This window comes from Antrostomus carolinensis, unplaced genomic scaffold (genome assembly GCF_000700745.2).
Source record: "Antrostomus carolinensis isolate BGI_N321 unplaced genomic scaffold, ASM70074v2 scaffold440, whole genome shotgun sequence".
In the NCBI taxonomy this organism is placed as follows: Eukaryota; Metazoa; Chordata; class Aves; order Caprimulgiformes; family Caprimulgidae; genus Antrostomus; species Antrostomus carolinensis.
This window is the reverse complement of record NW_010286625.1, coordinates 16,784-31,404: the sequence shown is the minus strand read 5'-3', so window position 1 is coordinate 31,404 and position 14,621 is coordinate 16,784. Positions and strand designations below refer to the sequence as shown.

At 42.0% G+C, this 14,621-nt stretch overlaps 1 protein-coding gene across 1 annotated transcript in view; it reads right to left on the bottom strand.

Annotated features, from left to right (window-relative positions):
- Positions 1-8,764: 8,764 nt before the first annotated feature.
- Positions 8,765-14,621, bottom strand: part of SH3PXD2A (SH3 and PX domains 2A) — a gene marked incomplete at its 5' end in the record, with an annotated part of 11,694 nt that continues 5,837 nt past the window's right edge. Inside the window, 4 exons of the mRNA XM_010176831.1 lie at positions 8,765-11,150; positions 11,281-11,400; positions 13,531-13,580; positions 14,457-14,621. The exon at positions 14,457-14,621 is cut by the window's right edge and continues 161 nt beyond it. Of these exons, the coding sequence (XP_010175133.1) occupies positions 9,255-11,150; positions 11,281-11,400; positions 13,531-13,580; positions 14,457-14,621 (2,231 nt within the window). The remainder of the gene's footprint in view (positions 11,151-11,280; positions 11,401-13,530; positions 13,581-14,456) is intronic.

The following is a 14,621-nucleotide window of genomic DNA, read 5'->3' as shown; positions in this document are numbered from 1 at the left end:
AACTCTCTTAAAAAGAAAAACCCAAAAAACTCTCATTTATTCATTCTCATATATACTGCAACAGAAACCACACCAACTTCTAGACCTTTTTTCCAAGCAGAACAGACAGAATGGTTCCCATGTTAAAAAGAAAACAAAACCAAACAAAAAAAAAAAAAGACAAAAAAGCATCACCAACTTGACCACACACACGTAGACCAGCCACACATTTCTCTATCTCTGGTCACCGACATGCTCTCCCAAGCTCCCACCAGGTACATTCCCACCACCTAACCACTAGAAAATGGAGCACTACACCAACACAGGAATGACAACAGCATCTAATATTCAAGGTCACATTAAAACCAACCACTCAGGAAACCCACTGCAAAGCCTCACTTAGACCAGGCCTAGATCCTCTTTTTTTTGGGGGGGTCAAACACAAATTTGGGACAGCAAACCCCATAGGGGTTTCCAGTCCAGCCACATGCAACTGCTCTGCTAACAGAGAGGAGCACAACTAATTTCTGCCTTCAACCAACAACAGGTTTAGGCTCTCAGTAATTGACTATCCACCATTTCCAGAGACAATTTGGGCTAATTAACAGCTCTGGAAAGAGCTACAGATGTACGAGCTGCTTTCAATATCCACCATGAATTATCTGCATCTGAACTTTAGTCTAAGCTCCAATCAAACTGCTGACAAGACTACTCCTGATGTGAAATTCGATAACGAGTGTTAACTGAGGAGGTTCATCTACTTGATTCACCTCAAACATCACAAGCAGAGTAACGAGCACTGCTGTCTGCAATTAAATATGCAATAAAGGAATGCCACTGATGTAACATGAAGTAAGCCAGACAGCAGAAATGCACCTCATCTGTGCACTGTTGACCCCACAATACTCAGTTTGGACCTTCAGTACAAAAATGTCATTGTAATCCTACACGTGCTTTGCTTCTGCAATACTCCAGGTTTGAACTCACCCTGAGTAATGGGCAAGTCTTTTCAGCAAGCCTATTCAGCATGCTGCAGAAAAATTCCTCCTATAGACTGGAAACAATTATAACACCCCCCATGAAAATCCAAGGCAGGAAATAGTTAAGTCAGCTATTCACTGAAATATTTAATTTTTTACAAAGTTTATTTTTAATTCATTTTTTACTTGTTCCAGTCTACTAATTGTTATGGGCTAAGTTCCAGTGACTACACTATTCTCTTCTGTCCTGTTTCTAGGGGACAGAAACAAACCGAACCAAATTTCAGGGGGACCCAGAATCAGAACAGAATTTGATGCCCCCCAGTCTAAACCCCAAGGGTGATGATCGGATTTTATTTATTACCACTTCCCCGGTGACCCAGAAGCAGTTCAAGAACAAGCTTTCAAGCCACAAAAGAACTGTTTGCACAGAGAACACTGCCATCTTGCTTAAATTTCAGACATCAAACAGTCACTAACACAGCTTTGAAGGGGAGTATCTGGACAAGCCTGAAATATTTATTTTAGTATTAATCGTTGTATTTTAAAAATTGTCCTACAGTGACAAGTGATTCTCCCTTCCCTCTGTTTTTCTCTTCCACCAAGCAGGAACCAAAAAAGACAGGTACCATTGTAACCAAACGACCCTGAGCATCAGGGAAAGATCACTAAACCCAACATTTTCCCAGAAGTGCCACTAGCACAGGGGTGTTTCACAGCCAGCCAAGGCAGGCGGGCCTGGAAGAGCTGCTCTTGCCTGCTCTGTAAGCCAAACCTCAGGGTATGCAAACTCCCAGACACACAAACCACCTCAACTACAACAAACACATAACCCATGTTTGTCTGTCTTTGATGGATCATCCGCTTCAGGATACAGATTATCATAGTATATCACAGAGTGAAAAACTCAACTTTTCTCAATAATGAAAAATCCTAACACAGAGCAGTGATGTATTAAAACCAGCTATACAGAGAAAGCACCTGCAGTGTCAGAGCCAATAATTTATGGCCTTATTAGAAACACTTTTTTCCTCCTATTTTATCTATCCCTCCCCTGCCAATATAGTTACCTCTCATTTATTTTCAAATTATCATCATAATTCCCATTATTTTGATTCAGTAACAAACAGGAGTCTCAACTCAGGACAGTAGTGGCTTATGCTGACAAGAACAGGTCTGTAAAACGCCAGTGTGAAGCTTTAAACCAAATTTATTTATTAAAAAAAACCAAACACAAAACAAAAAAATTGCACTCTCCAACTAGAATCAACGCTACCTTGATGCGAGAACAAATGAAGAACATTGTTGATGGGACCAGCCCAGCCCTGACATTATAAAATGGGAGAAACTAATTTGTTCTGCCTACGCCAGTCAGGTTTGCACGCAGTCTGGCACAGCCTTTGCTCCAGGAATCACTGTGGAGCCCTAGCCCTGATGTCATGGTACCCAAGAAGAAAGATCCCCTCACTCCACCCTTGTCAATGCATGCACACCCCACAAAACTGACACCCCAAAATAGAGTTATGGGTGACTTTTTACAGACATCTGTGCTTTGCTCCAAGTTGGGTCTAAGACAGAGGAGGAAAAGCAGCAACAGCAACCTACATCCCAACCCAAAGTCAACTGACTGTGGGGGCTTCTGGATCCAGCCCTACATACAGTACTTTATTTGAAACTTACAGACACACACAACAGACATGACTACTGAACAGCACAGAGGGAGAGAAAGAGAAATACAAGCACTGGGCAGAGCTAGCAGAGGCCATCAAACAGTTCAAGTGTGCAGACACATTCCCCATGCATCGCCGTGTTGGTGGTCCCTGCTTCTACCAAGCAAATAAAAGCAAATGAAAATAACTTAAGCAAACATTTGCTCTCAGACCATCATATTGGTACTGTTGGCAGCTATCAAACAGTGCATTTCTACACAGCACTTCACTACATAGCTAAACAGCATCTGAAGTTGCAAGAGAAGGAGCTGCTGGTGATGGGATGCCACCAGCAAATAGCAGCAAAGCTCCAGTTGGTTTCAAGAAGCTGCAATACCTGCAGGGAAGTGGATCATGGCATGGCAGCACTGAGGCTCAGTGGTCCCGTGGCCCCTTGGGACCTGTGGGAACTGAGCATGGAGCTTCCTTTTGCTGAGAACAGACCATGCTGAGCACCCACAAGGTGCTTTGCTCCACTGCAGGTTTTCTGACAGTGTAACTCTACTGATGCTCATGGACTTCTTGCCAGTTTAGACAAGAGCATGTGAAAGAATTAAGTTGGTTCCTCAAAACCAGATTCATTTGCAAAGTATTAGAGGTTTTCCAAAGTCATGTAATTCATACTATTTCAGTACAGCTGCAGAATTAATTTTTCCTGTGTGAATGCAAAGGTCTCTGGTAATATCAATGCTTTTGACAAACTTAAGAACAGCAGGACAAAAATTAAGCAGAAAGCTGAGGTACACTCCATCTCCAGGGACATGAACTAGAGCCACTCCAGGAGATGTCCTTCCTGGAGCTCAGAGAATCAAATGCTCTGGCTTTCACATTTCTCTTGCATCTTATGAACACAGTCCAGTTTTTCAAAGGTAGTAGATTTTGCTGCTACCTGGAAAGTCACATTATTTTGGACAGGTGGAAGTTCTCCTTCCATTCAAATAGAATTTGAGACAAAACCTCTTTTGAAGAGCAAAGTTTCTGCCCAACTTTATTTTGGACCTGAGAGATCAGCCTTTGCAAGCCAAGAAATAGGAAGTCAATACCCAAATCAGCTCTAGAAATTCTGCAGGTGAGAACTAACCCAGACAAAATGGGGACTTTGTCTTTCCTTATTATTAACCTAAGGGAAAAAAAAAAAAAAGAAAGAAATGAAGACCTGTGAAAATATTCCCATAGCTCTTGCAATAAATAAAAGTTACAACACTGCATCAAAACTTGGGACTGCACCAGCAGAATTATTTTTTCTTCTGAAGTTATCATTGATTTTGAAGTGTAACAGAGGACATAATCAGCAGAGACATACCAGAAGACAGTATCATGCATGGATGACATACAGAGCGTTTCAAGCATAGCTCAGAAGTCCTGTATTGATAAGGATGTTAATGCACATTCTATACATAATCTTGGCAACATGCTGCATAATCCTTATACTTTCAGTAACGGGTGATGTTTCTTTAATGAAAACCAGCCATTCCCACCCCAAACTACCCCAGATATCAGTCACTACCTACTCAAGGGTCCTGTTTTCATCCAGCCACCCTCTCCCTTGCATTTCCCCTTCCCCTAAGAGTGCATGAATAGAGAATTGCAAACATTTCACACTGCACGTTCCACTCCAAGTCCTGGATGAGGGGCCTGTTTATTCTATGAATATTGCACTTATCCACTCATTGGATTTCTTTTTTCTCAAGAATGCAGAGTATTTGGGAAAAAATAGAAAAAATTAGTAGGATACAACACAGGAAAATATGAGTTATTAACAAGCTAGCTATGAAGATCTAAAATTAAATAGTACTAGTTCTATTCTGTTAATACTAGTAATATGAAAATAATGAATGCTTTATCAAATTCCCTTGTTTTTCATATAAGATAAAAGCAGTAACTTTCTTTTTAACTGAGGAAAGCAATGAATATATATTACAATAAAATACGATTCATTAAGATCTGAAAGTGATGAAAACAATTATATAATGCCTTCGTCAAACTTTATAGTATCATCATGGAAGGAGTCTCTGGGGTGTGTATCCACAAGGGCCAAATCAGTTTTTTAGTTATACCCGTGCAGACATGAAATTCCATTTTTAAGAGTCTAACCATAAGCCAATTTCAATCCTTCATTATTGTGTAATTATTTGCTATTATTGTACATATCGATTTAAAAACTTCCTGTCAACACATCAGCCAAGTATCCCAACACGTGCCCATCATATCTTTTATCTTGAAAAGCTTGGCTTGCAAAGGACTGGTGCACATGACTACACCCACCCACTGCAAGGCATGAGAGCTAAAACAATTAACAGGAATTGCCTCCCACGGGGAACGGAGAAGGGCTGCTAACAAAAATGTATTACTCTTGCTGTTATGGGAAAGCGTTTTGAAGGGGGAGACAAGGGAAACCAGCAATTCAACTTTTCAGGCATTATATAAACCTCAATAACGAACTCAGAAGTGCTCATTATTATCAAGGTTGCAGTATACAGCAAGACACAATTTTCACATTCTCAAATTTTGTTCTCTGACATTGGAGGTTGGATTTTCTGCTGGTCCAAATTCAAGACTTTTTGGAAAGCACGGACAGCGGGTGAGAGCAACGCGGTGACAGCAGCCGCCTCTTCCCCGGAGGAGGGCCCCCTTCAGCTGCAAGCGGCTTTGCCCAAGCCCTGCAGAGCTCTTCCTCTTAACAATCTGGTTCAAGAACGTACCAGAAAAAGAGAAATTTAAACAGTACTATTGATTTCTGCATTGAGTGTTCACTGAGGTGTACATTACATTTAAATATTGCTCTTGATCCAGTGTCAGTTTTGACAAATTTAGTAAATAAAGCTTAAGGCGACATTACCATTTTAGAAAAGAGCTACAACACTTCTAGCACTACATTGTCCTCTGAGGCACCCTGCCAGGCTTTCCTGCCCTGCAGTCAACATTTCTGATTTAGCTCAAGGCCTTTCACTCTGTTTCACAGCTAACAGTGGAAAGGACTTGCTATTTCAGGTATCAGTGGAGCTGACCAAAACTAGCTGCTTGCCAATGGAAAAAATAATTCTCTTCCTGATGTCTCTCAGTTGAAAGAATCAAAAAAAGAGATCAGTGAGAGATGCTGTGACAATGGTAAGATGGGAAGGGGAAAAAAACTGCATTGAGGAGTATTTGCTTTAAAAGTGCCCTCTCAAACCCAAGCAGTTGGAACAGCCACCAAATAAAGGGAAGTCCAGACCAAAGCTTTCCCACCAGCTGGGAAGCTCGGCTAGCCAGGCAATGGCCCACGTTCATTTCTAGCATCAAGTAGGTCATTTGCACCCCATCCTTTATCCTTTTTGCTGGTGCAGGTGGGGGCAAAGGGAGGAGGGAGGCAGAAGCATGGCTTTGCAGCCCACCTACAGGCTTTGGCCTCTCCTCAGGGGGCCACAAAGCCTTTGAGATGGGATAAAGAAACAATTGAGCCATGGGCACTGGGCTGCTGCTTGAGAAAACTCTGGCAAGTACTGCAGGTACCCTCATTCTGTGTCATCCCCTACACCACTTGGAGCTCAGCAAACCACCTCCCTGCAAAAGCCAGGGCTGGAGAAGTGAGCCAGCATGGTGGAAAAGGAGCTGTGGGACAAGCTCATGTCTATGACAGAGCTGTCCTGTGCTTCACCGGCAGATCTTGAAGCCCTTAGACTAACCTGAGCCTCGCAGCGAGCCAACATCCACTGGGGACCAGCCTTGTGCAAGGCATGTGGCAGCCAGGCACTGCAACCATCAGCCAAAACCAGCTTTGCCACCCCTAACCCTGCAAGGACTCCTGCAGTTCAGAGGTGCTCTGGGCTTGGCTTTGCTGGATGCAAGTGTGAATATTTATAGTAGTTCGGACTCTCCCGCCTGCGTGCTGCTTTCCTCTCCCTGGGTAGGGGCTCACATCGCATCGCACCGTACTCAGAGAATTCAGTGGCTCAATGCAGAAGATCTGGGAGCTGTGCTTTTACATCCCCCCAAAGAGATGACCTAGTGGGAATGTCTTTAAACAAAACTTTAGAATATTTTAAATAATAAGTTAATTCTTAATAAATATGTGCTTCAAGAAAATGATAATTATATACTGCACCTTTAAATAATGCACTTAGTTCTCTGCATTGGCTTCCATTTTGGTTGCTTTTATTGTTAAAGTGCATTAATTCAAAATAATGAACCACTTCCGCATCATTATTGTTAAAATAAATCATAACAACATTAATACGAGTCACTAAGTCACTACTATTAGTACTGCAATCTAGCAGATAACTCTATGTATTGCTCTATTTAATACTGTCCAGCAGAAGAATATAATACTTCTATTATAATCTCACAACAGCTCCAGCAGTCTTTTATGGCTGTTACCATATTAGAACAACTAAAAATGCGGAGAAGTATGAGAGACAGGGCCACAACGCCTCAGATACACATCCAGGAAGATGTAACTAACTGGATATATGCATTCATATTATATGGTAAAGATGTAAGGTACAAAGAAGACCCTGCACACTGTGATACAAGCTGTTGTGCAGATACACCTCCTTCTCCTGCCACCACAATTTAAAGGGAGCCCAACCAAACACCCTCCCTCCCCAGCTGGATGCAGAGAGCTGCTCGAACCACAGCACTGCTCATAGCCAGTGTGGTGCCTGTATATTGTTTCAGCTACCAAAAGGACATCAGTCGGGTTCGCTTAGGCAACTCTTTCAATATTACTATGGAAATTAATAAAAACCCCAAACCACAGAAAGAAAGAAAAAAAAAAAAAAAAAAAAGAGACAGGAACAACACATAAATTGTGTAATTTCTTTTTTGTCAGAGAAACATCCCCAATAACACACGATATTATTGTGCTGTTTCACTCAGACTCTTGATCCCAGTTATTTTAAAGTCTTTATAACCTTTACCTTCCAAGCCAAATCAGTATGAAGCTCTGGTGGAAAAAAGGGCATGTATCATTTTGTGTAAGCCAGTAGTGAAATGGTCTACTCTGTCCCCCTTAAAACAGATTTACAACACTACCTATTATTTAAAGGAATTAGGTATTGATCTTGAGTGATTAACAAGGCCATTAAAAAAAAAGCCTGACTTCCTCAAGTACAGTAGGGATTTAGCCAATGACGTTTACAGTACAAGAGTTGGCTACCTCAAGAATAACTCCACATTCCAAGCCTATTCCAATGGATGCTTCTTTCATTTCCCACCAAACTACACCCACTGTGTGCCACGTTTCAAAGCATAAATTAAGAAAGGCAAACAGAAATGGAACTAGAAGAAGCAGCTTCCATTGTAGACATAATTGCTTCGATATTAAATCTCTGAGCCTGAGAAGCCCAGGCACGCTTTCCAGTACAAATGTACTTTTTGGATTCAAGTGGGAACAGAAACTCATTATTTGGCTCCTACTTCAGTTTTAAGCCTCTTCTGGTAAAACAAGACAAAAAAAAAATAAAGTAAACTCAGAATGCACAAAGACAAAAACAAAACACAGAAAAATGATTCCCCAAAAATATACAAATTAAGGATGTGCAGACTGAGTTTGATGGCTTTTCTTTTCCCCTCATTGTAAACACTGATGTTGAAGAAGGTTACGGTTATTTCTAACTAATACCTTGGGTAGGCCCTGCCAGCAGTCAGCATGCCTGGATTTGAACCAGATAGCAAAAACAGAAGTAACACATTTGACAGCTCTGTCTTCAGCCTCTTAAGTGACTTCTGTACATTTTGATATTATGACAAGTTTTGAGAGACCCAGCTCTGGAAAGAGAATCAATCAGGGTCACCTGGCAGGAGGCAGGCAAAGAGCCAAATATGGAGCCTATAAAGTAATCAATGTGCTTAAGCATGGGGTTTGTAGGTTTGTTTTTACAAGCACCAGTAGGCATCGCTGCCCTAGAACACCTGAAATCCCAACTCAAAGAACGAGACAGAACAAAAGGAAACAAAAGTCCCCAACCAACACCACCTGATTGCCTTTTCCGGTAAGTTAGCAGTAACAAGAAAACACAGCTGAAGTCAGAGAGCAAATCTCTCCCACAGCGGTAAGGCTCCAACTCTAGACCAACCAACTGTTGAGAACAGTAAAAAAAAAATCAAATCTCCAAAGGATTAGAGTCCCTCTGTGTTTCAGAAACTCCTGTTTGCTTCTCACTGTAAGTTGTGGAAACGCATCCAAAACTCTTGGGTATTCCATGTACAAACAAGAATGAGGAGAAAGGGAGCCAAAATTGTAAAACAGAGTTTGGCACAAAACTCCCCAAGTAGATGCATGTGTATTTCTCTCTCACAAAAGGCACACGTTTGGTTTCCTATCAGTAATGGGATAGATGGGACGTCATACCCTGTTACACATACAACATTATTAACAACTTCACAAAAAGGCATTTGACTATGCTGCATTTTCCTTGTAGTTGCTTACGACATGTTAACCCCACAAACCTCTCCAGAACATGGCAGATTTGTCCTCAGCATAGACTCCTTTGTCCCTTTGTACAAACTGGAGCACAGGGAAATGTCTTTTTGTGTAGCAATTGTTTTTTTCCACATGTACACAGCAGTAACAGTATAAATTAGGGAGGTTAAAGATAATGCAGTATTAGTTCTTTTTCTCCAAGTAATTTGAGGGCACCCAGCCTTTGAATGGCTTCACACCATTCATGATCTGGCAGTACCACCAGCCATTTGGGTTCCTTTCAAGGACCTCCATACACACACCTTCCTGAAACCCTGCAGTCTCCTCATCTCCTTCATAGTCTGCAATGGAAACATAGATGTCCTTGAGATTGTTGTGGATGAACTGGGATTTCTCAATGGGCTTTGGTCTGACTGTGGATACAGGAATCCCATTCCTCTGGGCAGGGAGGTTGGAGGTGGTCTCCGAACCCTCTGTACCCGACCGCTCAGGTTGCTTTCCCTTCACATCACTAGGCTGTGACCGTGTGTTGCTGAAGGAGGAATTCCGACGGACGTTCCTAAGATGATCTGTAGCTGTTAAAGACTCATTTCTGCGCAAGGAGCAGGACAGGTTGTTATCCTTTGGTGGCGGAGACACAAACACTGACTGTGGCCGGACGGCAAGTTGCCTCACACCATTCCTCATTTTGACTGGCCCTGATGTTTTTGAAAAACCACCAGGAGGTTTGCTTGGGATAGGTGGTGTTGCGCGTTTGCTCTGGTTGATGGTGTTCAAAGCCTGAACCCTCTTCTCTATCTTCTCTAAACTGTTTGACTTGTTTTCATTCTTCCTGTTCCTGGCAAATGAGGCATCAGTCTCTGCTGATGTGGCTTCTCGCTGGTTATCAGGGAGAGCCAAATAATGGGAAGGAGCCCAGCCTTCCATGTCTCCATATTTCAGGTACCACCACCCACTGGCTTGCTTTTCCAGCACTTCCACTTCTACTCCTGCTGGGAAGCAAATTTCAGAATCCTGTACCTTTTGGTATGAGTCAGTGGTCACATAGAAACATCTGGAGTAATTTTCTTCCTCAGTTTTGGCTGGATGGCTAGAGCAGAAAATGCCACGGGAAGGAGCTGTAATGAGATCAGCTGAGCTCCTCCTAACAGGATCGTCTTGATTCTCAGAAGCTGTGTGGGGAGGGCTCTCAGACTCTTCACTTCTTGAACCTTTAAGTCCACCTCTGAGTTGCCCCGTTGGCCTCAGCTGACGCCTTAAAGTGCTGATATCCATCTTTTCTTGGCTCTGAGAGTCTGCCTTGTTCAGGAAAGGTTTGGGCCTAACAATGGGCTTTGCTCTAATGGAAGGACTCTGCCCAGGCTCTTTCTTCATGCCTGTTCTTGGCATGCTACGTAAGCCCACATCTGAAGCTGACCTTGGTTTTGTCTCCTCGCTCCTGGAATAGTGGCATTTTCCAAGATCGGGCTGGATGTTTTTGTCCGTCTTAAGCTTCACAAGTGATGATTTTGGAGAGCTGGAACAGGGAGAATTCTTTTGGATCAAGGAGAGAGAGGAGCTTTTCTGAGAATCTGAGTCTCCACTAGATTCCTTATTGGACAAAGCATCCTCCACATAACGCCTGAAACCCTCATTCTCATAGATGGTCTCTTCTTCGTGAGCAACATCTTCTGAAGACTCTCCTACTTTAAACTTTGCTTTCTGAAGTGATGACATGGAAGAGGGCTTGAGGGGCTGAAACAGTCGTTTTTCAGGAGTGCCCTCTTCACGATGACTTTCAATCGCTTCACACTCCGAGTCAAAGCCAAAGGCAGGCACATCATACTCAGGTTCTTCGTATTTCAGCTTGTGGGGAGAGTCCTGGGTATCTCCTGAAGAAACCGTTCCAGGAGTTGTTCCTTCTTCAGAGTCTTTAGGTTTACTAGGAGGTGCTGGGGGAGGAACTTTGGGGCGGGTTAAAGTACTGGTTCTTCTGTTTAAATTTGGCTTCTTCCTCTTGTCAATATAAGACGCTGGGGCCCATCCTTCCTTCTCTCCAATCTGCACGTACCACCAGCCACCAGAATTCTTTTCTATTACCTAGGAGATGACAAGGAACATGTTACTTAGACAAAAATCTCAACCAATTGCTTTCCACTCCTCCCTTTTCAATCCAGTCCCCTGGAATAGCAAATGTTACTATTTTTCCAGCTGCACTGTTAAGGCTTACCTCTGCTTTTTGTCCTCCACGAAAGCTGATGCCATCAGAGATACATGACTGGAACTCTGCAATGGTGTAGTATTCCACTTCCACAGAGGGTGGCTCTGGTGGTTTGGGCAACTGAAAACCCTATGACAAATAAGGAAGTTTTGTTCAATTAAACCAAAGAAACAGTGGGCTGAACAGCAGTATGAAAAAATATTTGCCTTTATTCACTAAAACTCTTCCTTCTTCCTGTGCTACTTCCTAATGATAACTTCCCACTTCTCCAGGGTGGAAGGTGATGTATTGATATGGGCCACGAGAGAAGCCTTTCAAAATATGCGTTGTTCATGCTGCCTTCACTAGCTATTAAAACTGTGATAATCTTTACCTGAACAGTATAACATTTTATTGATGGGCATGAAGTGTGAGCTGCCTTTCCAGTAACAGTAACAACAGCCCATTTACTCTAAGATTTTGTCCAGAAAGACTCTCTTCTGGATGGCTTGCCACAACTGCAGAAAATTGCATTGCAGCAGACCCATAACAGATTCTGCCTATCATCAAATATACTACCTTAAAATGTAATCCTAATCAATTACTGCTCTTAATCTGCGGCTGGATTTTTAAACAATCTGAGATAGTCAGGGATGCGAGCTAATGGGCATCTGTTATAGCAAGAAACAAGGATAATATCACAGACTAAGTGGTAAGAGAAAGGAAGGACTTTACTACAGGATCAAAAGATTCCAGTTCCTCCCATTACAGACACCCAGAACCTCTAGTTAATCCCAGCACAGCCCGCATTTAAACTGCATAAAGGTTCCACGAGAAGCAGGATGCTGCTATTTACAGCACTGCTACTGGCAGCACAGCAGATTCCTCTAAAAGCTAAGTGCCTTTACATTAAGCTATTACACTTTAGAGTTTGTTACAATTATTTTTAAGGTGATAAATGGGGTAAGAGTCCTTTCAAGAATTTCAATATTGAAAGCTTTTCATATTAGCACATTGCTCATCTATAGAACGACTAGACAATGGTGAAGCTTCACAGCTTCTGCACTTCACTGCTTATGGTTCTAACACAAGAATTGCAGTATGTCAGGATCTCTTGAACATGTCAGACGTGCCACAGACAGATACAGGACAGCCAAAGACATACAATGATCCTAAGCCATTAATGGGAGAAAGAAAATTGCACACTGTGCTTTATTCACACGTTCCTTCATTTCTAAGATACTCTTGTAACCACCAATCCATGTTTCATCACGCACAGCATGTGGCATTTCACAGAGAATGCATCACTGCATCTTAGGAACTGTGTCTAACAATGATATAATTGGCTGTTTCTGCACTATAAATGCTGAAATACAGTGGAAGTGCAGCATAATAAAATGCCTTCAGATAATAGGATGGTTTGGATTAAATGAAGATAATTGGAAACAGCAGATATGTTCAGGATTTCACATATATTATCATTGTTATTTTTAGCATGGGATTAAGTGTAGTAGTCTTGCCAAAACAGTCTAATTGAAAATAATGCAAAGAGAAGTAGGAAGAAAATGCTAATATGCTATTCATCTAGTTTGTTAAGAGGCATCTCAGATGACACAGAAAAATTACAAGTCACATACTGCTCATAAAGGGTACAGCAAAGATTAAACACTATGTACTGCCTAGTTACAAACAAGTTATTAGCATGACTGTTGTGCAAACAGATTACTGAGTAGTTCCTATCTGAAGATGGCAGTCCTAATATCAAATTGGTCCAAACTTTCAGAATTCTACCTTTGAGGATAAATAATCATGCAGGTCTCATTCCTGTAGCACACATTCTTCCATAAGATGCCAAGTCACTTTAAACATACACAGGAGTATGCTACCTCAAAGATGGTAGCAATTAGAAGGAGGGGAGACACCCCCAGCTCTGAAGAGAAGGTCAAAAGATCCAGTTTGGCCTAAAGACACCCAGAGGACCTTTAAACCTTCTGAGTCAGCCAAATGGGCTTTAATACTCATGCATAGAAAACAGCAGCTTCAGGATGTTCTCCCTCCAGTTCAATATTTGCCCAGTTAGGGCAACATTTTGAAAAACAGAAATCCCCTATTAACATTAGGATGTTCAGAGGTCTGCTCCACAGTTGAACAACAAGATGAACAGGCATGCAAGTAAAGGATCTCACAGACACCCCCCACACCTTGTACAGTTGCAAGAAGTCTCATAAAGCACCCACACACCTACCCCACTGCTAGCATATACCATAAAACAATACAAACCAGACTGGATTCTCTTCGTGGGGGCGGCCTTGTCCTTAGATTTGGAGAACCTGAGCAGGAAAGGGAGAGGAGGGAGTTTACTTCACTTTGTAAGTACTGCTAAACACATTCTTCAGCAGCTCTCTGCTGTTACGCAGTTTGAGAATATTAGAAGTCAGTATTTGCAATATTTAAGGCATCTCTATGAAACAAGATAGGAAGCTATGAGGGTATATTAGAAATACCAAGGTAGCTTAGCTATTCATCTCAGCTAAGCCAGCAAATTTAAGAGGAAATCACTGCCAGAAAATAGTGGTTTATATTTTCTGTTGGAACTGACCAGCTCCACTGGAGATTGGCCAGCAAAGAATTGGCCTAATATCTAGTTTTCCCCCTAGCAGTAAAAATAATCCACTAAATTAATAACACTCAGACTGTCCTCTATCATAGTATCTTGCCATTCCTTGCACAGACCAGTGTTGGCATCTGCATTTTGCAGATGAAGTAGTAAAAACATTATAGCAACTTGCCCCCACGAAAAGAGCAGAACAAATGCAAGAGAAGACATAGGTGGTCTCCTTGACTTTAACACACCATCACATTATCTGCATTACTAGGGGTGGGGGACACAGTTTAGAGTGTTCAAAAGGAAAAAAATACCTGGTAAAAGAAAAAAGTAAAAGCATACTGGCTAAGATAAAGAAGAACCAGCCAGTTCTAGTATAAAATGAAGTTAAATTTTATCACTACTAATGAAGGACTATTTCCTACAGTCTTTCCTAGATTCCCTGCAGATCTATAGACAATGCAAAGATCTGCTCATGTGGAGTCAGCAAATAAGGGCAGGACACGCAGCACCTTAGCTGACAGTCAATGCCAGCCCTGAAAGGCAAAAACCAAGAATTCATTTCAAGCCAGTGGAAATCCAGACTACTTCACTGCCTTACTTATCTGAGCTCTTTGTGGTGCTATCCTTGCTATGGCTGGGGATCCCTGGGCCAATTTGGAAGCCTGTTTGTCTGTGGTCATCATGGCATTCCCATTAGAGTCATTGCACAGGATGGGCAAGCTGATTTCCTTCTTGGTGATATGTGTTTCAGGAGTCTCGTTTT